The sequence below is a fragment of the Salvelinus alpinus genome, chromosome 13 (genome assembly GCF_045679555.1).
Source record: "Salvelinus alpinus chromosome 13, SLU_Salpinus.1, whole genome shotgun sequence".
In the NCBI taxonomy this organism is placed as follows: Eukaryota; Metazoa; Chordata; class Actinopteri; order Salmoniformes; family Salmonidae; genus Salvelinus; species Salvelinus alpinus.
In genome coordinates this window covers 22,840,931-22,865,407 of record NC_092098.1, presented here as the reverse complement: position 1 = coordinate 22,865,407, position 24,477 = coordinate 22,840,931, and the positions used below count along the sequence as shown (strand labels likewise).

Below are 24,477 nucleotides of genomic sequence, written 5' to 3'. Positions count from 1 at the left end.
AAAGGAGACTAGACATCTACCAACCCACTACCACTATAAGATTAGAGCCACATGCGAGACTAGACATCTACCAGCCCACTACCACTATCAGATTAGAGTTATAAAGGAGACTAGACATCTACCAGCCCACTACCACTATCAGATTAGAGTTATAAAGGAGACTAGACATCTACCAACCCACAACCACTATCAGATTAGAGACATTAGGGAGACTAGACATCTACCAGCCCACTACCACTATCAGATTAGAGCCATAAGGGAGACTAGACATCTACCAGCCCACTACCACTATCAGATTAGAGTCATACGGGATACTAGATATCTACAACCCCACTACCACCATCATATTAGAGCCACAAAGGAGACTAGACATCTACCACATCTACCACTATCAGATTAGAGCCATAAAGGAGACTAGACATCTACCAACCCACTACCACTATCAGATTAGAGCCACAAAGGAGACTAGACATCTACCACATCTACCACCATCAGATTAGAGCCATAAAGGAGACTAGACATCAACCACCACAAAACCACTATCAGATTAGAGCCATAAAGGAGACTTGACATCTACCACCCCACTACCACTATCAGATTAGAGCCATTAGGGAGACTAGACATCTAGCACCCCACTACCACTATAATATTAGAGTTATAAAGGAGACTAGAGATCTACCACCCCACTACTACTATAAGATTAGAGCCACAAGGGAGACTAGACATCTACCAGCCCACTACAACTATCAGATTAGAGCCACAAGGGAGACTAGACATCTACCATCCCACAACCACTATCAGATTAGAGCCACAAGGGAGTCTAGACATCTACCATATCTACCACTATCAGATTAGAGCCATAAAGGAGACTAGACATCTACCAGCCCACTACCACTATCAGATTAGAGTTATAAAGGAGACTAGACATCTACCAGCCCACTACCACTATCAGATTAGAGCCATAAGGGAGACTAGACATCTAGCACCACACTACCACTATAAGATTAGAGCCACAAGGGAGACTAGACATCTACCAGCCCACTACAACTATCAGATTAGAGCCACAAGGGAGACTAGACATCTACCAGCCCACTACCATTATCAGATTAGAGTTATAAAGGAGACTAGACATCTACCAACCCAGTACCATTATCAGATTAGAGTTATAAAGGAGACTAGACATCTACCAGCCCACTTCCACTATCAGATTAGAGTTATAAAGGTGACTAAACATCTACCACCCCACTACCACTATCAGATTAGACGGGCTTGGTTTTTGACCTTACATAGACAAGTGTGTGCCTTTCCAAATCATGTCCAATCAATTGAATTTACCACAGATGGACTCCAATCAAGTTGTAGAAACATCTCAAGGATGATCAATGGAAACAGGATGCACCTGAGCTCAATTTCGAATCTCATAGCAAATGAATACCTACGTAAATAAGGTATTTCTGTTTTTTATTTGTAATACATTTGCAAAAATCTCTAAACCTGTTTTTGCTTTGTCATTATAAGGTATTGTGTGTAGATTGATGAGGAAAGTGTTTTATTTAATCCATTTTAGAATAAGTCTGTAAACTAACAAAATGTGGAAAAAGGGAAATTGTCAGAATACTTCCCGAATGCACAGTACCTACAGTACAGTGAGTCAGAATTCATTGATCACAGCTATTGTAGTATACAGCATATATTTTACTGCACGTTTCCAAATCACACTATTATGACTCATAAACCTATAACTTCCTGTTATATCTCAGAGAACTGTTCTGATTAGCCCACAACACAACTATAGATGAGGGCGTTATAGAGCCATAGATTAGTAGATTCCAGAGCTCTTCATATGCTATGGCTGCTTTGGGACAGTTCGTGTTTGAATGGCTGCATTAAAAGAGAGGGAGAAGAAGGAAGTGTACTAACAGGGAGGATGGAGCATTAACAGACTGTGACTCTAATCCAGACTGCAGTAGAGGAGGGGAAGATAGAGAAAGAGAGAGGGAGAGACATCCATTATTCAACACTTAGAGAAGCATCGTCAGAGTCAAGGGCAGACACACCAGAACAGACCCTAGGATGGGCTTTTTAATCCTGTATTTGTGTCCATGTTTTGATTCAAGGCTGTGCTATCACTGCTATGACATCCTTGGACATATTATTTTATGTACAGTACCAGTCAAAAGTTTGGACACACCTACTCATTCCAGGGTTTGTCTTCTTTTACTATTTTCTACATTGTAGAATAATAGTGAAGACATCAAAACTATGAAATAACACATATGGAATCATGTAGTAACCAAAAAAGTGTTTCAAAGATTATTCAAAGTAACTACCCTTTGCCTTGATGATAGCTTTGCACACTCTTGGCATTCTCTCAACCATCTTCATAAGGTAGTCACCTGGAATGCATTTCAATTAACAATTGCCTTGTTAAAAGTTAATTTGGAAATTTCTTTCCATCTTAATGCGTTTGTGCCAATCAGTTGTGTTGTGACAAGGTAGGGGTGGTATACAGAAGATAGCCCTATTTGGTAAAATACCAAGTCCATATTATGGCAAGAACAGCTCAAATAAACAAAGAGAAGTTACAGTACATCATTACTGTAAGACATGAAGATCAGTCAATCTGGAAAATTTCAAAAACAATCAAGCACTATGATGAAACTGGCTCTCATGAAGACCGACACAGGAAAGGAAGACACAGAGTTACCTCTGCTGCAGAGGATAAGTCCATTAGAGTTACCAGCCTCAGAAATTGCAGCCCAAATAAATAAAAGTAACAGACACATCTAAACATCAACTGTTCAGAGGAGACTGCGTGAATCAGGCCTTCATGGTTGAATTGCTGCAAAGAAACCACTACTAAGGACACCAATATGAAGAAGAGAGCTGCTTGGGCCAAGAAACACGAGCATTGGACATTAGATGAGTCCACATTTGAGACTTTTGGTTCCAATCGCCGTGTCTTTGTGAGGCGCAGAGTAAGTGAACGGAGGATCTCCACATATGTGGTTCCCACCATGAAGCACGGAGGAGGAGGTGTGGGGGTGATTTTCTGGTGACACTGTCTGTGATTTATTTAGAATTCAATGCACACTTAACCAGCATGGCTACCACAGCATTCTGCAGTGATGCGCCATCCCATCTGGTTTGCGCTTAGTGGGACTATCATTTGTTTTTCAACAGGACAATGATCCAAAACACACCTCCAGGCTGTGTAAGGGCTATTTGACCAAGAAGAGAGTGATGGAGTGCTGCATCAGATGACCTGGTCTCCACAATCACCCGACCTCAACCCAATTGAGATTGTTTGGAATGAGTTGGACCGCAGAGTGAAGGAAAAGCAGCCAACAAGTGCTCAGCACATGTGGGAACTCATTCAAGACGGTTGGAAAAGCATTCCAGGTGAAGCTGGTTGAGAGAATGCCAAGAGTGTGCAAAGCTGTCATCAAGGCAAAGGGTGGCTACTTTGAAGAATCTAAAATATATTTTGGTCAGTTTAACACTTTTTTGCTTACTACATGATTCCATATGTGTTATTTCATAGTTCTGATGTCTTCACTATTATTCTACAATGTAGAAAATAGTAAAAATAAAGACAAACCCTGCAATGAGTAGGTGTGTCCAAACTTCTGGCGGGTACTGTATGTGTTATACTATACAAGCGTTCACTGAGTGTACAAAACATTAGGAACACCTTCCTAATATTTAGTTGCACCCTCTTTTTCCTCAGAACAGCCTCAATTCGTCAGGGCATGGACTCTACAAGGAGAGCATTCCACCTAGCACATGTTGAACCCAATGCTTCCCATATTTGTGTCAAGTTGGCTGTATGTCCTTTAGAAGGTGGACCATTACTGCTTCACACAGGAAACTGTTGAGTGTGAAAAACCCAGCAGCGTTGCAGTTCTTGACACAAACCAGTGCGCATGGCACCTACTACCATACCCCGTTCAAAGGCACTTGGATATTTTGTCTTGCCCATTCACCCTCTGAATGGCACACATACCCAATCCATGTCTCAATTGTCTCAAGGCTTAAAAATCATTCTTTAACCTGTCTCCTCCCCTTCATCTACACTGATTGAAATGGATTTAACAAGTGACATCAATAAGGGATCATAGCTTTCACCTGGATTCACCTGGTCAGTTTATGTCATGGAAAGACCAGGTGTTCTTAATGTTTTGTATTTACCTGTAGCGCACAAGCAACTTTTCATCTAAGTTAGTTGACATTTACAGTAATTCTGCATTTGACATCCTTGTTTTCCTTGCTCCCTACTTCTCTTTCTGCCTTATTTCCTCTCATTGCCATCTATCCCTTCCTCTCCTTGTACTATCTCAGAGCTGGGGGAGATCCGTAACGTGACCACCTCTAAGCCGTCTCTGGAGCTGGATGGTCTGGAGAAGTACACCAACTACAGCATCCAGGTGCTGACCTTCACCCGGGCCGGGGACGGGGTGCGCAGCGAGCAGATCTTCACCCGCACCAAGGAGGACGGTACGCACAGCAGTAGACCAGAAGACTTCAGGCACTGATCTAGGATCAGCTTACACTCTCTAAATTCTAACCTTAACTATTAGGGGGAAGATGCTAAACTGACCTTAGATCACTGTGTAGGGGGAACTGCATCATACTAATCATACTAGAGGTCAGGGGTCAACTGTGGTAGGTCAACCGTGCCTAGATTTGCATATCCCCTCTTGCATTATGGAAGAGTGTTTTGAAAAGTAGAAATAATTATGACAGGACTTCTGTTTGAATTTGGTGTGAAATTACATCAATTTTTGTTGACAGTTGGTGCAGAAGACTCACATAGGTAGCTGAAAAACTGCAGCTCCTGCATATTGCAGATCGCACTGTAGCATCAGACGTTTAGGCACGGTTATTGGAATGACTGATTTTGACACTGGCAAAACTTAAATACAGAGTGGTTTCCTTAGATGATACACAAAACGAGGATAAGGGTGATAATGTATATTTCCCTATTTCACTGTTCTCCCTCACCAGTTCCTGGTCCTCCGGCTGGGGTGAAGGCAGCGGCGGCGTCTAACTCGGTGGTGTTTGTGTCGTGGCTCCCTCCTCTCAAACGCAACGGCATTATCAGGAAATACACAGTCTTCTGCTCTAACCCACACCCCACGGTAAGGAGGGCACAGAGTACTGGGTTTCAGAGTACAGGGATGAAGGCATGTCAGTGATGAACATACAGTAGATTTAACCTCTCTGGGATATGTGGGACGGTAGCGTCCCACCTGGCCAACATCCAGTGAAAATGCAGAGCGCCAAATTCAAATAAATTACTATAAAAATTAAACTTTCATGAAATCACACATTCAATATACCAAATTAAAGCTACACTTGTTGTGAATCCAGCCAACGTGTCAGATTTCAAAAATGCTTTACGGCGAAAGCAAACAAGGCTATTATCTGAGGATAGCAACCAAGCAAACAAACACATACCATCATATTTCAACCCTCCCGGCGCGACACAAAACGCAGAAATAAAGATATAATTCATGCCTTATCTTTGACGAGCTTCTTCTGTTGGCACTCCAATATGTCCCATAAACATCACAAATGTTCCTTTTGTTCGATTAATTCCGTCGATATATATCCAAAATGTCCATTTATTTGGCGCGTTTGATCCAGAAAAACACTGGTTCCAACTTGCACAACGTGACTACAAAATATTTCAAAAGTTACCTATAAGCTTTGTCCAAACTTGTCAAACAACTTTTGTAATACAACTTTAGGTATTTTTTAACGTAAATAATCGATAAAATTGAAGACGGGATGATCTGTGTTCAATACAAACAGTAACAGTAACAAACAGTACACTTCACTGGAGCCTCATTCTGAACATGGCTACTTCTTCATTTCTCAAAGGAAAAACCTCAACCAATTTCTAAAGACTGTTGACATCCAGTGGAAGCGATAGGAACTGCAGGAAGGTCCCTTAGAAATCTGGATTCCCAATGAAAACGCATTGAAAAGAGAGTGACCCCAAAACAAAAAAAATCTGAATGGTTTGTCCTCTGGGTTTTGCCTGCCAAATAAGTTCCGTTATAGTCACAGACATGATTCAAACAGTTTTAGAAACTTCAGAGTGTTTTCTATCCAATACTAATAATAATATGCATATATTAGCATCTGGGACTGAGTAAGAGGGAGTTTACTCTGGGCACGCTTTTCATCCAAACGTGAAAATGCTGCCCCCTATCCATGTCAGTGATGGACATACAGTAGATTTAAGAGACCTGACATAATTGGAGGAGAGGGAGGCACCAGGTTCAAGGGCTAGACTAGATAAGAAGCCTGCATGGTGCACAAAGCTACAGGGAGACTGATGAAGTACTGCTGGCTTATAAACCCTCTATCTAAAATTGTCAGGGCTGTGACATCAATGTTCAACTCTAATAATTGATACCTTGGTACAGACATTTGGAGTAAGTCCTGTATCTCTCTGCTAACTTCATGTTGGTCTCTCCCCTCCTACAGGTGAGCAGTGAGTTTGAAGCAGCTCCAGACGTCTTCTTCTACCGCATCCCCAACCTGAGCAGGGCCCGCCAGTACAGCATCTGGGTGGTGGCCGTCACCGCAGCCGGCCGTGGCAACGCCAGCGACATCATCACCGTCAAGCCCCAGGCCGAGGGTAGGTGGAGCTTATGGTTTCCCTTCTCATTATCCTGAAACAGATAATAAGATGAGGTGTCTCAGTCTCTGAATGTTTTTAGAAGACACAAAAGACATCAGCTCATTTTCACTGTGTGCATGTGTGCTGATGTAATTGAGTTATGTTTTCTGTCAAAGCCTTGATCAGAACATTTAAAGGGGCACAACCCTGAGAAACTCTGCCTATGAGTTGCCTAACTTAGAGCTTATTCAGATTGACTAAAGTTGGAAGAGAGTTTCATCAGGACGAATTTAGATAATATGAGTAAACGAGGAGACCATACTATCCCCACTCCCATCTCAGGATGTGAATGTAGTTGAAACGAGCTCATCAAACTTAATGAAATAAGTCTGCTATTTCACCCGGTCAGCACTGTGCTGCTTAATGAGAACTAATAAGCTGTCAGTACTGTGCTGATTAGTGAGAACTGATAAGCTAACAGCACTGTGCTGCTTGGTGAAAACGGATAAGCTAACAGCACTATTCTGCTTGGTGAGAACTGATAAGCTGTCAGCACTGTGTTGCTTGGTGAGAACTGATAAGCTAACAGCACTGTGCTTCTTGGTGAGAACTGATAAGCTGATGGTGAGCAGTGGTAGGCAGTGTAGTGGTCCATTATCTGGACGTTCTCATCCTGTTAGAGGCAAGGGTGATACATGTGGTTTCCAACCTGATGCGTTTTAGAAATCAATCTACTGCCTGACCATCCTCGTCCCAAACAGACAGTGGTGTAAAGTACTTAACTTTTCTAGGACACACGTTCCGCTTGCGGAACCCCTCGACAACATTCCGCTGAAAAGGCAGCGCGGGGATTTTTTTATTTTTTTTGTTGTTGAAATATGTAACTTTCACACATTAACAAGTCCAATACAGCAAATGAAAGATAAACATCTTGTTAATCTACCCACCGTGTCCGATTTAAAAAATGCTTTACAGTGAAAACACAACATATGATTATGTTAGATCACCGCCAAGTCCAAAAAACACAGCCATTTTCCCAGCCAAAGATAGGAGTCAAAAAAGCAGAAATAGAGATAAAATGAATCACTAACCTTTGATGATCTTCATCAGATGACACTCATAGGACATCATGTTACACAATACATGTATGTTTTGTTCGATAATGTGCATATTTATATCCAGAAATCTCAGTTTACATTGGCGCCATGTTCAGAAATGCCTCAAATATCCAGAGAAATTGCAGAGAGCCACATCAAATAACAGAAATACTCATCATAACCTTTGATGAAAGATACATGTTTTACATAGAATAAAAGATACACTTGTTCTTAATGCAACCCCTGTGTCAGATTTTAAAAAAACTTTACGGAAAAAGCAAACCATGCAATAATCTGAGACGGCACTCAGAAAAAGAAAAAGAAATTCTCTGCCATGTTGGAGTCAACAGAAATCAGAAATTACACTATAAATATTCCCTTACCTTTAATGATCTTCATCAGAATGCACTCCCAGGAATCCTAGTTCCACAATAAATTGTTGTTTTGTTCGATAATGTCCATTATTTATGTCCAAGTAGCTACTTTTGTTAGCACGTTTAGTACACATATCCAAACGCTCGTGCAGGTCCAGGCGAACGTCGGACGAAAACTTCAAAAAGTTATTACAGGTCGAATAAACTTGTCAAACTAAGTATAGAATCAATCTTTAGGATGTTGTTATCATAAATATTCAATAACGTTCCAACCGGAGAATTCCTTTGTGTCTATAGAAGTAATGGAACGCAAGTCGATATCATGTGGAATGCGTGTGACCAGGACCTGGCTCTCTGCCAGACCACTGACTCAAACAGCTCCCATCCGGCTCAACATCACAGTAGAAGCTTCATTCAACGTTCTAAAGACTGTTGACATCTAGTGGAAGCCGTAGGAAGTGCAAACAGATCCATATCCCACTGGGATTTCAATAGGCGATGAGTTGAAAATCGACCAGCCTCAGAATTCCCATTTCCTGTTTGGATTTTCTCTCAGGTTTTTGCCTGCCATATGGGTTCTGTTATACTCACAGACATCATTCAAACAGTTTTAGAAACTTCAGAGTGTTTTTTATCCAATAGTAATAATAATATGCATATACAGTGGGGAGAACAAGTATTTGATACACTGCCGATTTTGCAGGTTTTCCTACTTACAAAGCATGTAGAGGTCTGTAATTTTTATCATAGGTACACTTCAACTGTGAGAGACGGAATCTAAAACAAAAATCCAGAAAATCACATTGTATGATTTTTAAGTAATTAATTTGCATTTTATTGCATGACAAGTATTTGATCACCTACCAACCAGTAAGAATTCCAGCTCTCACAGACCTGTTAGTTTTTCTTTAAGAAGCCCTCCTTTTCTCCACTCATTACCTATATTAACTGCACCTGTTTGAACTCGTTACCTGTATAAAAGACACCTGTCCACACACTCAATCAAACAGACTCCAACCTCTCCACAATGGCCAAGACCAGAGAGTTGTGTAAGGACATCAGGGATAAAATTGTAGACCTGCACAAGGCTGGGATGGGCTACAGGACAATAGGCAAGCAGCTTGGTGAGAAGGCAACAACTGTTGGCGCAATTATTAGAAAATGGAAGAAGTTCAAGATGACGGTCAATCACCCTCGGTCTGGGGCTCCATGCAAGATCTCACCTCGGGGGGTATTAATGATCATGAGGAAGTTGAGGGATCAGCCCAGAACTACACGGCAGGACCTGGTCAATGACCTGAAGAGAGCTGGGACCACAGTCTCAAAGAAAACCATTAGTAACACACTACGCCGTCATGGATTAAAATCCTGCAGCGCACGCAAGGTCCCCCTGCTCAAGCCAGCGCATGTCCAGGACCGTCTGAAGTTTGCCAATGACCATCTGGATGATCCAGAGGAGGAATGGGAGAAGGTCATGTGGTCTGATGAGACAAAAAATAGAGCTTTTTGGTCTAAACTCCACTCGCCGTGTTTGGAGGAAGAAGAAGGATGAGTACAACCCCAAGAACACCATCCCAACCGTGAAGCATGGAGGTGGAAACATCATTCTTTGGGGATGCTTTTCTGCTGGAGTGGCCGAGCCAGTCTCCAGACCTGAACCCAATAGAACATCTTTGGAGGGAGCTGAAAGTCCGTATTGCCCAGCGACAGCCCCGAAACCTGAAGGATCTGGAGAAGGTCTGTATGGAGGAGTGGGCCAAAATCCCTGCTGCAGTGTGTGCAAACCTGGTCAAGAACTACAGGAAACGTATGATCTCTGTAATTGCAAACAAATGTTTCTGTACCAAATATTAAATTCTGCTTTTCTGATGTATCAAATACTTATGTCATGCAATAAAATGCAAATTAATTACTTAAAAATCATACAATGTGATTTTCTGGATTTTTTTAAATATTCCGTCTCTCACAGTTGAAGTGTACCTATGATAAAAATGACAGACCTCTACATGCTTTGTAAGTAGGAAAACCTGCAAAATCGGCAGTGTATCAAATACTTCTTCTCCCCACTGTATTAGCATCTGGGACAGAGTAGGAGGCAGTTCACTCTGGGCACGCTATTCATCCAAAGTGAAAATGCTGCCCCCTATCCCTAAAAATGTAAGTAAAAATATTTTTAAATACTACTTAAGTGTTTTTTTGGGGTATCTGTACTTTACTATTTATATTTTCGACTACTTTTACTTTTACTTCACTCCATTCCGAAAGAAAATTATGTACTTTTTACTCCATACATTTTCCCTGACACCCAAAGGTACTAGTTACAATTTGAATGCTTAGCAGTACAGGAAAAGGGTCAAATTCACACGTCTCTGGTTATCCCTACTGCCCTACCACCTCTGATCTGGTGGACTCACTAAACATAAATTCTTCCTTTGTAAATTGTGTTGGAGTGTGCCCCTGGCTGTCAAAAAATAAAAAAGGAAATTGTGCCGTCTGGTTTGCTAAATATAAGGAATTTGAGGTATAGCATTTATTTTTACTTTATACTTTTACTCAAGTATGACAATTGACTACTTTTTCCACCACTGTACTTAAGTCCATTTAAAATCTGATACTTTTAGGCTTTTCCTCAAATAGTATTTTACTGGGTTACTTTCATTTTTCCTTTTGTCATTTTACATTAAAGTATCTTTAATTTCACTCAAGTAAGACAATTGAATACTTTTTACACCTCTGCAAACAGACCACTTTATATCTGTCTAAGCACAGAGATGGGCTCTGTATGTCTTAAGGGGTGCAGGTGTAGACAAAGAGGTGGGGAATTCAATAAAGTTGGATAAAGAACTAACAGTTTACACTGCTTTTATAGAGCTTCCCTTGAAAGTATTTGGGATCGATTTCCACCTTTGGGTCTATTCCATTACTTCTGTTGTACCAGGAAAACTAAATCAAGTCAGCCAAAGTATTTGACCCGGTTGTGGTGTGTTTGTGTGCAGCTCCTGCTCAGATCCTGACATTCAACGGCACAGTGACCACCCCCTGGATGAGGGACATCGTGTTGCCCTGTAAGGCGGTGGGCGACCCAGCCCCCACGGTCAAGTGGCTCAAGGAGACGTGAGTACAGAGTACAACACATCATGCTGCATGTAGGACAGACAGTAGAACTTAGTACAGACCGTGTTTTGAGTCACTTTTAACGCACACTAAATACCAGTTAAAAAACAGTGGCTCTTTGGAATGTCAATTTTCACTGAAGACCTTGTGTGTTTGCAGTATCCTTTCACACTTATCAGCAGAATGTTAAAAAAGAATGGTTGTTTACATGTGCCGCATATTCCTATACACATAAAAGTATTGAAACATTATCCAATACTTTTCAAAGATTTTCTCTTTGGTGTATCTCGCTGTAGTTCATTGTCTGACTGTCTTTCGTACATTTGTGATTCAGCAATGGAAGCCCCGCCCCTGCTGTGATTGACAGTAGACGCATTGTTCAGGGCAACGGCAGCCTGGTCATCCGCACAGTGAAAGCTGAGGATTCTGGGAACTACACCTGTGTGGCTAGCAACAATTTTGGGCCAGATAAAATCATCCTCAACCTGCAGGTTCAAGGTAAGTCAGTTAGTGTGTGGTGAAACAATCCAGTTTACCAGTCTTCAGGTCAGTTCATAACAATACTAAATAGACATGTATTCATCATAGGTAGTGAAGTGAAAGGATATCATCATGAGTTAGAAGGACTTAAATAAAATCCATATTTTTACTTCTAGTTCCCCCGGACCAGCCTCGTCTCACCGTTACCAAGACGACCACCACTTCAATCACTCTGTCCTGGATACCAGGAGACAACGGAGGCAGCTCCATACGAGGTCAGACACCAACGCAGCTAGCAGCAACACTAACTATTATTGGAGATTTTTGTTTTCCCTTGGACAACAGCTTACTGACTTGATTAAATAGCAGGCAACACTGTAACATCCTAACCTCTCTCTCACATATCAGGCTACATCCTGCAATACTCAGAGGACAACAGTGAGAAGTGGGGCAACTTTGCCATCAGCCCTAGTGAGCGTTCCTATCGACTGGAGAACCTGAAGTGTGGCACCTGGTACAAGTTCACCCTGACTGCCCAGAATGCTGTGGGGCCAGGGCGCATCAGTGAGATCATCGAGGCTAAGACTCATGGGAAAGGTAGGGAGATGGTGACTTTCTTTTACATATGTTTTTTATTAAATAGTGACCCCATTGCTTTTACTCAATTAATGGAAAACTAATTCTTATGGAAAGACCTCTCATTGAAGTGTTTGTGTGGTCTGACTCCTCTCTCCTCACTCCCCAACAGAACCCCAGTACTCTAAAGAACAGGAGCTCTTCACCAGTATCAATGCCACGCGTGTCAGGCTCAACCTGATTGGCTGGAACAACGGCGGCTGTCCAATCACGTCCTTCACGTTAGAGTACCGTTCGGTGGAGTCTCCCACGTGGACCACGGCCCAGTGCACATCTCTGACCAAGAGCTACATCCTGTATGACCTGGCCGAGGCCACCTGGTATGAACTGCAGATGAAGGTGTTCAACAGCGCCGGGTCAGCAGAGAAGAGGGTCAAGTTTTCCACTCTGAGCTACGATGGCAGTGAGTTAACTTGTCTATACACGCTTATAGTGACTTATTCAGGATATCTGAATAAAGAATGAAGAACTTTAGTTTAAAAGTAATTTACCTAACCATTCCTTGAAAATTGTGTCACAACTGCCTGAGTTTCCATCAAAAACGTTCATTTACGGTATACCTGCCTTAGAGGAGGAAATTACCTCATATTTAGCTATTTACTGGTCCTTGGAGTTCTTCTCTCCTCCCTGCCATTAAAGTGGCTGTCTCATGCTAGTCTTTCCCTGGTCCATGCTTTAAAAGGCTCTAGGCCTAACTGATGAATGGGGCAGTAAAGTACCTCAAGTAGATGTTCTGCTGACTCCAGTGGCCGTGGCGATTTCACGCACGCACGCACGCACGCACACACACACACACACACACACACACACACACACACACACACACACACACACACACACACACACACACACACACACACACACACACACACACCTTCACTAGACCCTAGTCTATTTGTCCCCACCACATCCATCTAACCCCCCAGCCATCCAGGAAGTGTAAAAGGGGAAAAAAGAGCTTAGTTTTCAGCTAAGAAGGATGAGTTGATCTTCTGTCAAGTGGGCATTACTGCCAGTTTGGCAGAAGGTCAGGTGCTGATTGCAGCTAGCGCAGGGCTGCAGCAGCTTGTTGGAGCAGATTGGGTGGGTTTGATGGAAAATACATTAAGGTTGGGATGCAAGATGTAGAGGCACTGTTACCTTGTGCCAGGTGCTTGATTCATGTTTTAAACATTAACACAAAGTTAATTTAGTATTTACTATTCATCGACAGACACTGCATAGCAGAGGAGGCTCGTGGGAGGTGCTATAGGAGGACTGGCTCATTGTAATGGCTGGAATGGAATTATGGGAACGGTATTAAACACATCAAACATATGGAAACCACTACCAGCCATTACAATGAGCCTGTCCTCCTATAGTTCCTCACACCAGCCTCCACTGCTGTATAAGCTTAATATGTGTTCGCGTTTGGATGATTTTTTGCAGTCATTCTCTCGTCTACCAGGTCTGGTTGCGACACTTGACAACCTTCTAGTTATTGTACAAGTAACCTAACGTAGCAGGCGTAAAAGAAACGCCTGAGCGGGATGCCCCACATTCTGGTGCTGACGAGAAAGAAAACTGTCAGGGAGTTTCTCTTCTGCACTATTCAACCAATCCACTAAATATAGAGGAGGAGTTAAGATGAAGTGTCGCCAAAGCAGAAGTCGCATTACAGGCTCTCTTCCAATTCTCCTGAAAACCTAATTTACCCAGCCCCACTGAGGGTGTTGTACATCAACCTACATAATGCTGTCATAACACATGTCATAGTTTATGTCAGCTAATGACATCTCTATGACCTGTCTCAAGGTACCATTGCTCCACTGGTGAAGGCTCCAACGGTGACTGTGGACAGTACGTCCAGTAACGAGGGTCTGAAGATGGTGACCATCATCTCCTGTGTGCTGGTGGGAATCGTGCTGGTCTTCGTCCTGCTGCTAGTCCTCAGGAGGAGAAGGAGGGAACAGAGACTGAAGAGGCTCAGAGGTGAGAGGTCACAGCAGCAACAGGGCAACACCTGATTGGTTAGATTTCTGTAAAATTTCTTTAACTATTGTCAAGTATAGTGTGAGTATCATCTGTATGTAATGTGATTTTTGTTCTTGTTTGCTCTGTAGATGCGAAAAGTTTGGCAGAGATGCTGATGAGGTAAGCATGAGCAGTTTGACATGTAACTTTATAGACAGTTACTATTGTCTAATGCATTAATGGAATAAAAAAACATTCAATACTGTATCTATAGAATCATATTAGAATCACCAGTTTCTGAATATCTGTAATGAGGTCTTTATTGAGCAGTGTATGTTGTTTCCTGTGTTCCCCAGTAAAAACACACGACCTGCAGACACCATCAACAAGCAGCAGCAGACCCTTAGAATGCACATCGACATCCCCCGAGCCCAGCTGCTCATAGAGGAGAGAGACACCATGGAGACAGTCGGTGAGTGGACACTGATACATTATGCTGCTTTCATGTGTTCTCTGAATTATCAGAAACTTTGGACTGAAACTCCCGGAAAGCTCCCGGACATGTCAAAACTCATAATGAGCTTCCAAGTAGGAAATGCGAGTGGGAAACTTGTGTAACATTGGATAACAATATGTGAATATCACATATCTGTGGCCTTCTATGTGGTAGTAGTACCTACTGTGGCGATTCTCATCGTACTGTGGTGACCATGTTTGTGAAATGATTCTCTCTATTTCAGACGACAGGTCCACAGTGCTGCTGACTGACAATGACTTTGGGGAGACTCAGAAACAGAAGTCATCTACGGTTACCCACACCGTCCACTACCAGTCCCTGTCCCAGGCCACCGGACCTCTAGTGGATGTGTCTGATGCTAGGCCAGGAACCAGTAAGTCCAGTATGGACATCCTATTTACTTTACTAGCGGTGGAGCTAGAATTAATAAGTGCGATCAGGATTGCATTCATACAGCTGGAATTTATTCAGCTAGAGTTGATTCCAGACAACAGACTGGTTTGATTCAGCTCCAGTCCTCAGAGAGTCATCAGAAGCATTAGGAGCACTGCCCCTACCATCTCCACTGATGTTGTTCACAGTGATAAGCATTTACTTTCAACACAGTGATTATTGCTGTTATATTATTTTCAATTCTAAACATGAATGATTATGTATGTGTATTGCATCCAATCAAAAATGTATGTATTTGTGGAGGACTGCAGTCAACCCAATCAAACCGTTTTCTCACTGTTATTGTAAGCTATATGTATTTGTGTGGACACAAGAGGTCCTGAGATGAACTCCAGGTGACATATTGTGATGGTGGGCGTTTTCTTTTTGTTGGTTTATATGAGGATTGGGTGTCCAGCCGTCATTGCTATTGCCAGATACACACTTACTGCCACCCTTAAAAACACTCAGTCAGCCCAAAAAAACAGAGCATTGCAGTACTCAAGATGAACCCTTGTTATGTGACATAACACCCTGGTGTGTGACTGTGATGTCATTTTCTGTATCTTTCCTTGTCAGATCCCACAGCCCGCCGCACAGCCAAAGCAGGCCCTGTTGCACGCAACCGCTACGCTAGCCAGTGGACCCTGAACCGACCACACCCGCCAGTCTCGGCCCACACCCTGAGCACTGACTGGAGATTGCCCACGCCACGGGTGGCCGGCTCTGTGGACAAGGAGAGTGACAGCTACAGCGTCAGCCCATCTCAGGACACAGGTAACAACGCACCTGAAGATGAGACAAGTCTGTAACAACCGCTATAACAGTCCCCATATAAGAATGTCTGTAACATCACCCTTAACCATAACAACACCGCTCACCTCTTTAATAAAGACAGATCGGCCTACTATAGAACTTTTAACAATGCCAACAGTTTATAACAATGCTAATGCTAGCGTTAGCCCCTAACTGCTCTACTAACATGGCCTCTAACCCTAACCCCTGGTATAGACCGTGCACGGAGCAGCATGGTGTCCACAGAGAGCGCCTCGTCCACCTACGAGGAGCTGGCGCGGGCCTACGAGCACGCCAAGATGGAGGAGCAGCTGCGGCACGCCAAGTTTACCATCACAGAGTGCTTCATCTCGGATACGTCGTCGGAGCAGATGACAGCAGGCACAAATGACTACACAGACAGCCTGACGTCCAGCACACCCTCCGAGTCAGGCATCTGCAGGTTCACTGCCTCCCCGCCCAAGCCTCAGGATGTTAGCCGAGTCATGAACATGGCCGCACCCAAAGCTCACAGACCGGGTGAGGCCACGTAGACAAATAGCTAACTGCTGTAGCTGTAGCTAACTCTGAGCTCTGTTGCTAATGTTTGCTAGCCTTCACCATGCTTGTAATGCTATGGTTTGAGGGCCCCCCCAAGCACTAACGCTAATCCTAACCCTAACGTTCACTTTAAGATCTGATACATACTTTCTTCATATATAGACTGTGGGGTTAGTCTATGGTCTGTTACCTGTATGCGGAACTGTAGCTGAATTGAATAACTCTGTGTCGTAACATTTCAAGCTATTATGTTCTTCATATGCCAATAAAAACTAACAAATTCTGTAATATGCATTTAAAACACAACGCTGGTCAGTCAGACCAAACGTATCAATTCAGGGCCATTTCTCTCTCCCTCGTAAATGTTAGGCAAACCAGATCATATCCCAGGGTTAGGGGTTCGTAAATATTTACTGCTGATATATCAATTTAACTGTTCTGAAGATAATGGTCTAGTAATGCTTAGGGTTGCACTATTCTGGGAACTTTCAATAAATTCCCTGGTTTTCCTGAAATCCCGGATGGAGGATTCCTGGAATCAGCAGAGAATAAACATGAAACCTGGAATCTTCCAACAAGGATTTCTGCATAACCAGGGAATTTATTGAAAGTTCCCAGAATTTTGCAACCCTAGTAATGCTACTTGCAGCAACAAATGTGGAGTTTTACAGACAGTGATTTGAATAAATTAATGTATTAATTAAGGTCATGTATTAATGAAGCTTATTCTATTGACAAAACTCCATTGCAGGATGACCAAGCTTGAACATTGAACAACCTAAATCTGTTTGAGGCCGCTTGCTATGAGGTCACTTCACCTCATGAATTCAGTCTTTTTGTTGAAGTCTTCATCTTATTCATTCTATATAGTTTTGGTTCATTATAGTTATATTTTATTAAACTCTGTAGACTTTACTCAGATACATTTGTAATGAGCTGCGCTGGAGTCTTAAATCTTTAACATTACTTATTTATGTTATAGAAAAGCAACAGTCTCCTTCTCCATCCATTAACCTAATAAGTATAATGGAATCTGGTTGGGTTTAATGACAGTGTAAAATATTGCCATTTTCATTTCATGTTGGTCAAGGCCAAATTCAGATGAAGAACATTCTTTGGCATATTACCTCAATAACTACTGTAACTATTGTATTGCACTATTGTAAAGTGGTTGTTCCACTGGATATCATAAGGTGAATGCACCAATTTGTAAGTCGCTCTGGATAAGAGCGTCTGCTAAATGACTTAAATGTAAATGTAAATGTAACTAGACAAAGCAATATACTTTAATAGTCTGTCAGAATCTATGGATGACTTTGGCATATAAACTACCCTAGTTTTGTGGGTTGGTGTGGAAGATGTGATGAGCTTGTATCTCACCTTTCCCCCAGGAGCAGTCATTTCTCTTCACTGAAGTGTTTTGAACTGAGATTTTTCCATAATTACACTGGCCATATGTGTATTCTATGGGGTTGTCCATAAAACACAATGCATCATAACTAACTCCCCTCTCTTTCCTTCCTTTGTCCTTTAGGGGGCGAGCTAGTGCACCTGCCTCCTTACCTGCGCATGGACTTCCTGCTGAACCGCGGTATATCGTGCTCGGGCACTGGAGGGAGGGGTGGCGCCGGGGGGGAGGGGGCCATGGGCCAGGCCTGCTTGGAGCCCCAGAAGAGTCGCTCCCTGAAACGGCCATCACGCATGGCGCCCCCAACTCCCACGGAGGCCCCCCAGGCCAGCAGCAGGGCCAGCAGCAGGGACCCAGTGGCCCAGTGGCAACCCGGCTCAGCAGTCACCCTGCCCCACAGAGAGGGCTCAGAGCTGGCCCAGGCCGCCAAGCTTAGCACCTCCCAAGAGTCCCTGCTTGACTCACGAGGACACCTCAAACAGACCAACAACCCCTACGCAAAGTCCTACACGCTGGTATAACATCAGTGGCATGGGCCCAGACTAAAACTCACACTAACACTGGACTTATTACACTTACAAGTGCAGTAAACTGACTCTCACCAAACAGTCCTGTATATAATGTCCCCTTTCTTCTTAAAGGAGGGGTACCTTTTACTAATGTTCTTTTATTTATTTTTGGAGCTTTCTTTGTTTTTTTAAACTTGTGAGAAAATGCATTCATCTGAAATGACTCCACGCGGAGCTTGCCAAAAGATTTATGTTATGAGGGAACATGATTTATTCTTGATTATTATTGTTAATCATTAATTATTAATCAGTGATTATTTGTTGTTACTTCTCAACTATTCATGATTATTAATTATTGATTACAAATGATCAATTATTACCATTACTACACTATTTGAATTAGAACCTGGACAACTTTTTTCCCGGAGTATGAGATGATAATTTGGAGCTTGTCATTTTTTTCTATGGAAACTTCCTCTAAAACACTGAATGAAACTTTGGAGAAATCTGGGATGGAAGCAATCGACACCAGTCCAAACTTGTCAGCTGCTCTCAAATTATACATTTTTTGAAGAAAAAAATCTATTTCCTATGGATGCATGGGTACTGACCAATTAAAGACGATTAAGAGGATTATGATAACGACTGGACAGCCCAGTTGACCATTTTTGTCACACTATGAAATTATCAAATGTGAAGATTTATTATTCTTATTACTATAAATATATATATATAAAAAGAGAAATCACTTTTATTTGTGGATATTACAGGGAAGAATTGATTTGGTTAATAAAGTCCTTAGTCATGTTTGCACATATCTCGTTTTGATTAGGAAATGGAGTCTCTGTTGATCTTTCTCTGTGTCGCATACTCTGATGGTGCAATATGAAAAAAGATTATGAAAATTATATTGATACTATTTGCTCTATACTGTACTGTAATGAAAAATAACTATGTTAGTATACTTACAGGGCGGGACAAACCCCAGCTATGTATTCAGGTGTAGTTTACCACTGCTAATTTGCCAGGGTGGTAAATGAAGTTAGTTAGAACAGGGAGGGTCAGAGATATAACGGTTTGCACTTCATGACACCCCAAAACAAATGTCCAGACAGAGCCCCTATTCTCAGTGCACTAGGTAGAGTCTTCAAGGCTCTCACTCTCCTCCTCAATAGATTTATTGTCGCTGCATTGCCGTGATGCTCCTCTACAGGGAAAAACTTGAGACAATCCCCCCTTCAAACCAAACCAAAATCTTTGGGAAGTGTCTATCTAAAGTGTGGATATAACTACACAGTTTTAGTTGTTGTTTACCCTGGCCCATTTTTCTTTGTATTTTAGTCCCGGAGGGAGAGTTTGATAAGAATGCTGTGAGGTCATTAATGCCCGTTTATATTATTTGTTTTAATTGTCTTCATTATGATATTCCTTTTAACAAGATGTCGCTTTTTATTTTTAACATGGTGTTCACCATGGTGGCACTGAAATAAAGAGAAACTAACCCACAGTTCAAATTTTATTAATAAAAAGGCTGTTCCCCAAATTATCCTTCACAGTTTGACATGAATGACTGGCGATGGGTTGTTTAGAGACACGAATAGAGGAGGACGCCCACAAAGGTTGTGGGTGGGGTGTGTCACTGGGTGAGTGAGTGAATAAGTGAGTGAGGAACTGAGTCAGTGAGTGAGTGGTGATAGGGGTGGATTGTTGGGTAATTCATCTGAAATGAATTTGAACAACAGTCATTGATTATCACTAATTCCTTTTTATGTAAAATCACTCATGAGTCTCATAAAACTCAAACTCTCCAAATAAAAATATTGTTGTACCAATGACATTTCATGTTTTTTCAGTACTAAACCCCCTAAGGGCCCGGGGCTGGGTTTCTACTAAGCTAACATATGTCATTGTTTTAAGATCATCATACCAAGGTTCATTTATACCCCTCTGGGATATGTGGGACGATAGCGTCCCACCTGGCCAACATCCAGTGAAAATGCAGAGTGCCAAATTCAAATAAATTACTTAAAAAAGTTTACTTTCATGAAATCACACATTCAATATACCAAATTAAAGCTACACTTGTTGTGAATCCAGCCAACGTGTCAGATTTAAAAAATGCTTTACGGCGAAAGCAAACAATGGTATTATCTGAGGATAGCACCCTAGCTAACAATCCAGACCATCATATTTCAACCCTTCCGGCGCGACACAAAACGCAGAAATAAAGATTTAATTCATGCCTTACCTTTGACGAGCTTCTTCTGTTGGCACTCCAATATGTCACATAAACATCACAAATGGTCCTTTTGTTTGATTAATTCCGTCGATATATATCCAAAAGGTCCATTTATTTGGCGCGTTTGATCCAGAAAAACACTGGTTCCAACTTGCACAACGTGACTACAAAATATCTCAAAAGTTACCTGTAAGCTTTGTCCAAACATTTCAAACTACTTTTGTAATACAACTTTAGGTATTTTTTTACATAAATAATCGATAAAATTGAAGACGGGATGATCTGTGTTCAATACAAACAGTAACAGTAACAAACAGTACACTTCACTGGAGCCTCATTCTCAACATGGCTACTTCTTAATACCTCAAAGGAAAAGCCTCAACCAATTTCTAAAGACTGTTGACATCCAGTGGAAGTGATAGGAACTGCGGGAAGGTCCCTTAGAAATCTGGATTCCCAATGAAACCCATTGAAAAGAGAGTGACCTCAAACAAACAAAAAATCTGAATGGTTTGTCCTCGGGGTTTTGCCTGCCAAATAAGTTCTGTTATAGTCACAGACATGATTCAAACAGTTTTAGAAACTTCAGAGTGTTGTCTATCCAATACTAATAATAATATGCATATATTAGCATCTGGGACTGAGTAGGAGGCAGTTTACTCTGGGCATGCTTTTCATCCAAACGTGAAAATGCTGCCCCCTATCCTAGAGAAGTTATTAAGCATCCCCCCAAAATATGTAAAAAATTATTTTATAAAACACTGAATTTGGCCTTACTGCTATTAGCCAATAGAAACGCATTGAATAACATATTCAAACATGGCAAAATAGTCCCAAAAAATAAAAAGGAAGTATGTTTTGAAGTGTCTGTCCTATATCTGAGAGATTTAAGAAAGATCATAAAATTCTTTAAAAAAAGAATTACACATATTTAACTATGTTTTTGTCACTGAAGTAATTCAATATGCAGCATACTTCCATATACATTTAATGGTCCCGGGCTACCTTCAGACATGTCTTGTGGGGCTTGTGGGCGTCCTAGAGCAAAACAACCGACTTGTACGTGTTCGTGAGAGTCCCATCTTTCAATGGTGGGCTTATATTAAGGCGTCCGCATGCTTCCCATCCGAAACAGTTTGTGCATACAGTATATTATATTATATATTGTGTTGTGATGTTTTTGTTCGTTTTGGTCTTCAGTAAGGGTGTTTTTGGCTGTTTGTGCCCAATAATTTTTTTCCTGAGGCAACCCGAAGTTCAGTAGCCAAAGTTTACATGCCTTTGTCAGTGATTGGTCAACAGTAGCGATTCTTCAATTAAGTTTTGTCATTCAAATCAAATTGTATTAGTCACATATGCCGAATACAACAGGTGTAGGTAGACCTTACAGTGAAATGCTTACTTACGAGCCCCTAAACAACAATGCAGTTAAAAAAAGAAATTGGATAAGAATAAGAGATAAAAGTAACAAGTAATTAAAGAGCAGCAGTAAAACAACAATAGTGAAATTATATTCAGGGGGGTACCAGTACAGAGTCAATGTGCGGGGGCACCGGTTAGTTGAGGTAGTATGTAGATGTAGGTATACTTATTAAAGTGACTATGCATAGGTGACAACAGAGAGTAGCAGTGGTGTAGAGGGGGGGGGGGGGGGGCAGTGCAAATAGTGTGGGTAGCCATTTGACTAGATGTTCAGGAGTCTTATGGCTTGGGGGTAGAAGCTGTTTAGAAGCCTCTTGGACCTAGACTTGGCGCTCTGGTACCACTTGCCATGCGGTAGCAGAGAGAACAGTCTATGACTAGGGTGGCTGGAGTCTTTGACAATTTTTAGGTCCTTCCTCTGACACTGCCTAGTATATAGGTCCTGGATGGCAGGAAGCTTGGCCCCAGTGATGTACTGGGCCGTTCGCACTACCCTCTGTAGGGCCTTGAGGTCGGAGGCCGAGCAGTTGCCATACCAGGCAGTGATGCAACCAGTCAGGATGCTCTCGATGGCACAGCTGTAGAACCTTTAGAGGATCTGAGGACCCATGCCAAATATTTTCAGTCTCCTGAGGGGGAATAGGTTTTGTCATGCCTTCTTCACAACTGTCTTGTGTGCTTGGACCATGTTAGTTTGTTGGTGATGTCAACCTGCTCCACTGCAGCCCCGTCGATGAGAATGGGGGCGCGCTCGGTCCTCTTTTTCCTGTAGTCCGCAATCATCTCCTTTGTCTTGATCACGTTGAGGGAGAGGTTGTTGTCCTGGCACCACATGGACAGGTCTCTGACCTCCTCCCTATAGGCTACCTCGTTGTTGTCAGTAAACAGGCCTACCACTGTTGTCTTCAGCAAATTTAATGATGATGTTGGAGTCGTGCCTGGCCGTGCAGTCATGAGTGAACAGGGAGTACAGGAGGGGGCTGAACACACAACCCTGAGGGGCCCCTGTGTTGAGGATCAGCGTGGTGGATGTGTTGCTACCTACCCTTACCACCTGGGGGTGGCCCGTCAGGAAGTCCAGGATACAGTTGCAGAGGGAGGTGCTTAGTCCCAGGATCCTTAGCTTATGGATGAGCTTTGAAGGCACTATGGTGTTGAACGCTGAGCTGTAGTCAATGGATAGCATTCTCACATAGGTATTCCTTTTGTTCAGGTGGGAAAGGGCAGTGTGGAGTGCAATAGAGATTGCATCATCTGTGGATCTGTTGGGGCAGTATGCAAATTAAAGTGGGTCTAGGGTTTCTGGGATGATGGTGTTGATGTGAGCCATGCCCAGCCTATCAAAGCACTTCATGGCTACAGACATGAGTGCTATGGGTCGGTAGTCATTTAGGCAGGTTACCTTAGTGTTCTTGGGCAAAGGGACTATGGTGGTCTGCTTAAAACATGTTGGTATTACAGACTCGGACAGGGAGACGTTGAAAATGTCAGTGAAGACCTTGCCAGTTGGTCAGGGCATGCTCGCAGTACACATCCTGGTAATCCGTCTGGCCCTGCGGCCTTGTGAATGTTGACCTGTTCAAAGGACTTACTCACATCAGCTGCGGAGAGCGTGATCACACAGTCTTCCGGAACAGCTGGTGCTCCCCTGCATGTTTCAGTGTTTTTTGCCTCGAAGCGAGCATAGAAGTAGTTTAGCTCGTCTGGTAGGCTCGTGTCACTGGGCAGCTCTCGGCTGGGCTTCCCTTTGTAGTCTGTAATGGTTTTCAAGCCCTGCCACATCCGATGACCGTCAGAGCCGGTGTAGTACGATTCGATCTTAGTCCTGTATTGACGCTTTGCCTGTTTGATGGTTCGTCGGAGGGCATAGCGGGATTTCTTATAAGCTTCTGGGTTAGAGTCCCGCTCCTTGAAAGTGGCAGCTCTAGCCTTTAGCTCAGTGTGGATGCTGCCTGTAATCCATTGCTTCTGGTTGGGATATGTACGTATGGTCACTGTGGGGACGACATCATCAATGCACTTATTGATGAAGCCAATGACCTGATGTGGTGTACTCCTCAATGCCATTGGAGCAAAACAGTCCTGTAGCTTAGATCTGCTTCATCTGACCACGTTTTTATTGATCTAGTCACTGGTGCTTCCTGCTTTAATTTTTGCTTGTTAGAATTATGGTCAGATTTGCCAAATGGAGGGTGAGGGAGAGCTTTGTATGCGTCTGTGTGTGTGGTATATAGGTGGTCTAGAGTTATTTTTCCTCTGATTGCACATTTAACAGGCTGATAGAAATGAGGTCAAATGGATTTAAGTTTCCCTGCTTTAAAGTCCCC

At 42.5% G+C, this 24,477-nt stretch overlaps 1 protein-coding gene across 5 annotated transcripts in view; it reads left to right on the top strand.

Moving 5' to 3' along the window:
• dscama (Down syndrome cell adhesion molecule a) overlaps positions 1-20,324 on the top strand; it is a 170,101-nt gene extending 149,777 nt beyond the window's left edge. For 2 of the 5 annotated variants that reach the window (XM_071338650.1, XM_071338652.1), the window contains 15 exons: positions 4,342-4,497; positions 5,008-5,141; positions 6,499-6,652; positions 11,102-11,219; positions 11,554-11,717; positions 11,876-11,974; positions 12,108-12,296; positions 12,448-12,738; positions 14,130-14,306; positions 14,438-14,468; positions 14,645-14,760; positions 15,029-15,187; positions 15,817-16,014; positions 16,249-16,551; positions 18,107-20,324. In XM_071338650.1, the coding sequence (XP_071194751.1) occupies positions 4,342-4,497; positions 5,008-5,141; positions 6,499-6,652; positions 11,102-11,219; positions 11,554-11,717; positions 11,876-11,974; positions 12,108-12,296; positions 12,448-12,738; positions 14,130-14,306; positions 14,438-14,468; positions 14,645-14,760; positions 15,029-15,187; positions 15,817-16,014; positions 16,249-16,551; positions 18,107-18,501 (2,684 nt within the window). In that variant the 3' untranslated portion in view covers positions 18,502-20,324. The remainder of the gene's footprint in view (positions 1-4,341; positions 4,498-5,007; positions 5,142-6,498; positions 6,653-11,101; positions 11,220-11,553; positions 11,718-11,875; positions 11,975-12,107; positions 12,297-12,447; positions 12,739-14,129; positions 14,307-14,437; positions 14,469-14,644; positions 14,761-15,028; positions 15,188-15,816; positions 16,015-16,248; positions 16,552-18,106) is intronic. The other 3 variants (XM_071338653.1, XM_071338651.1, XM_071338654.1) reach the window with 2 other exon arrangements.
• Positions 20,325-24,477: the final 4,153 nt, after the last annotated feature.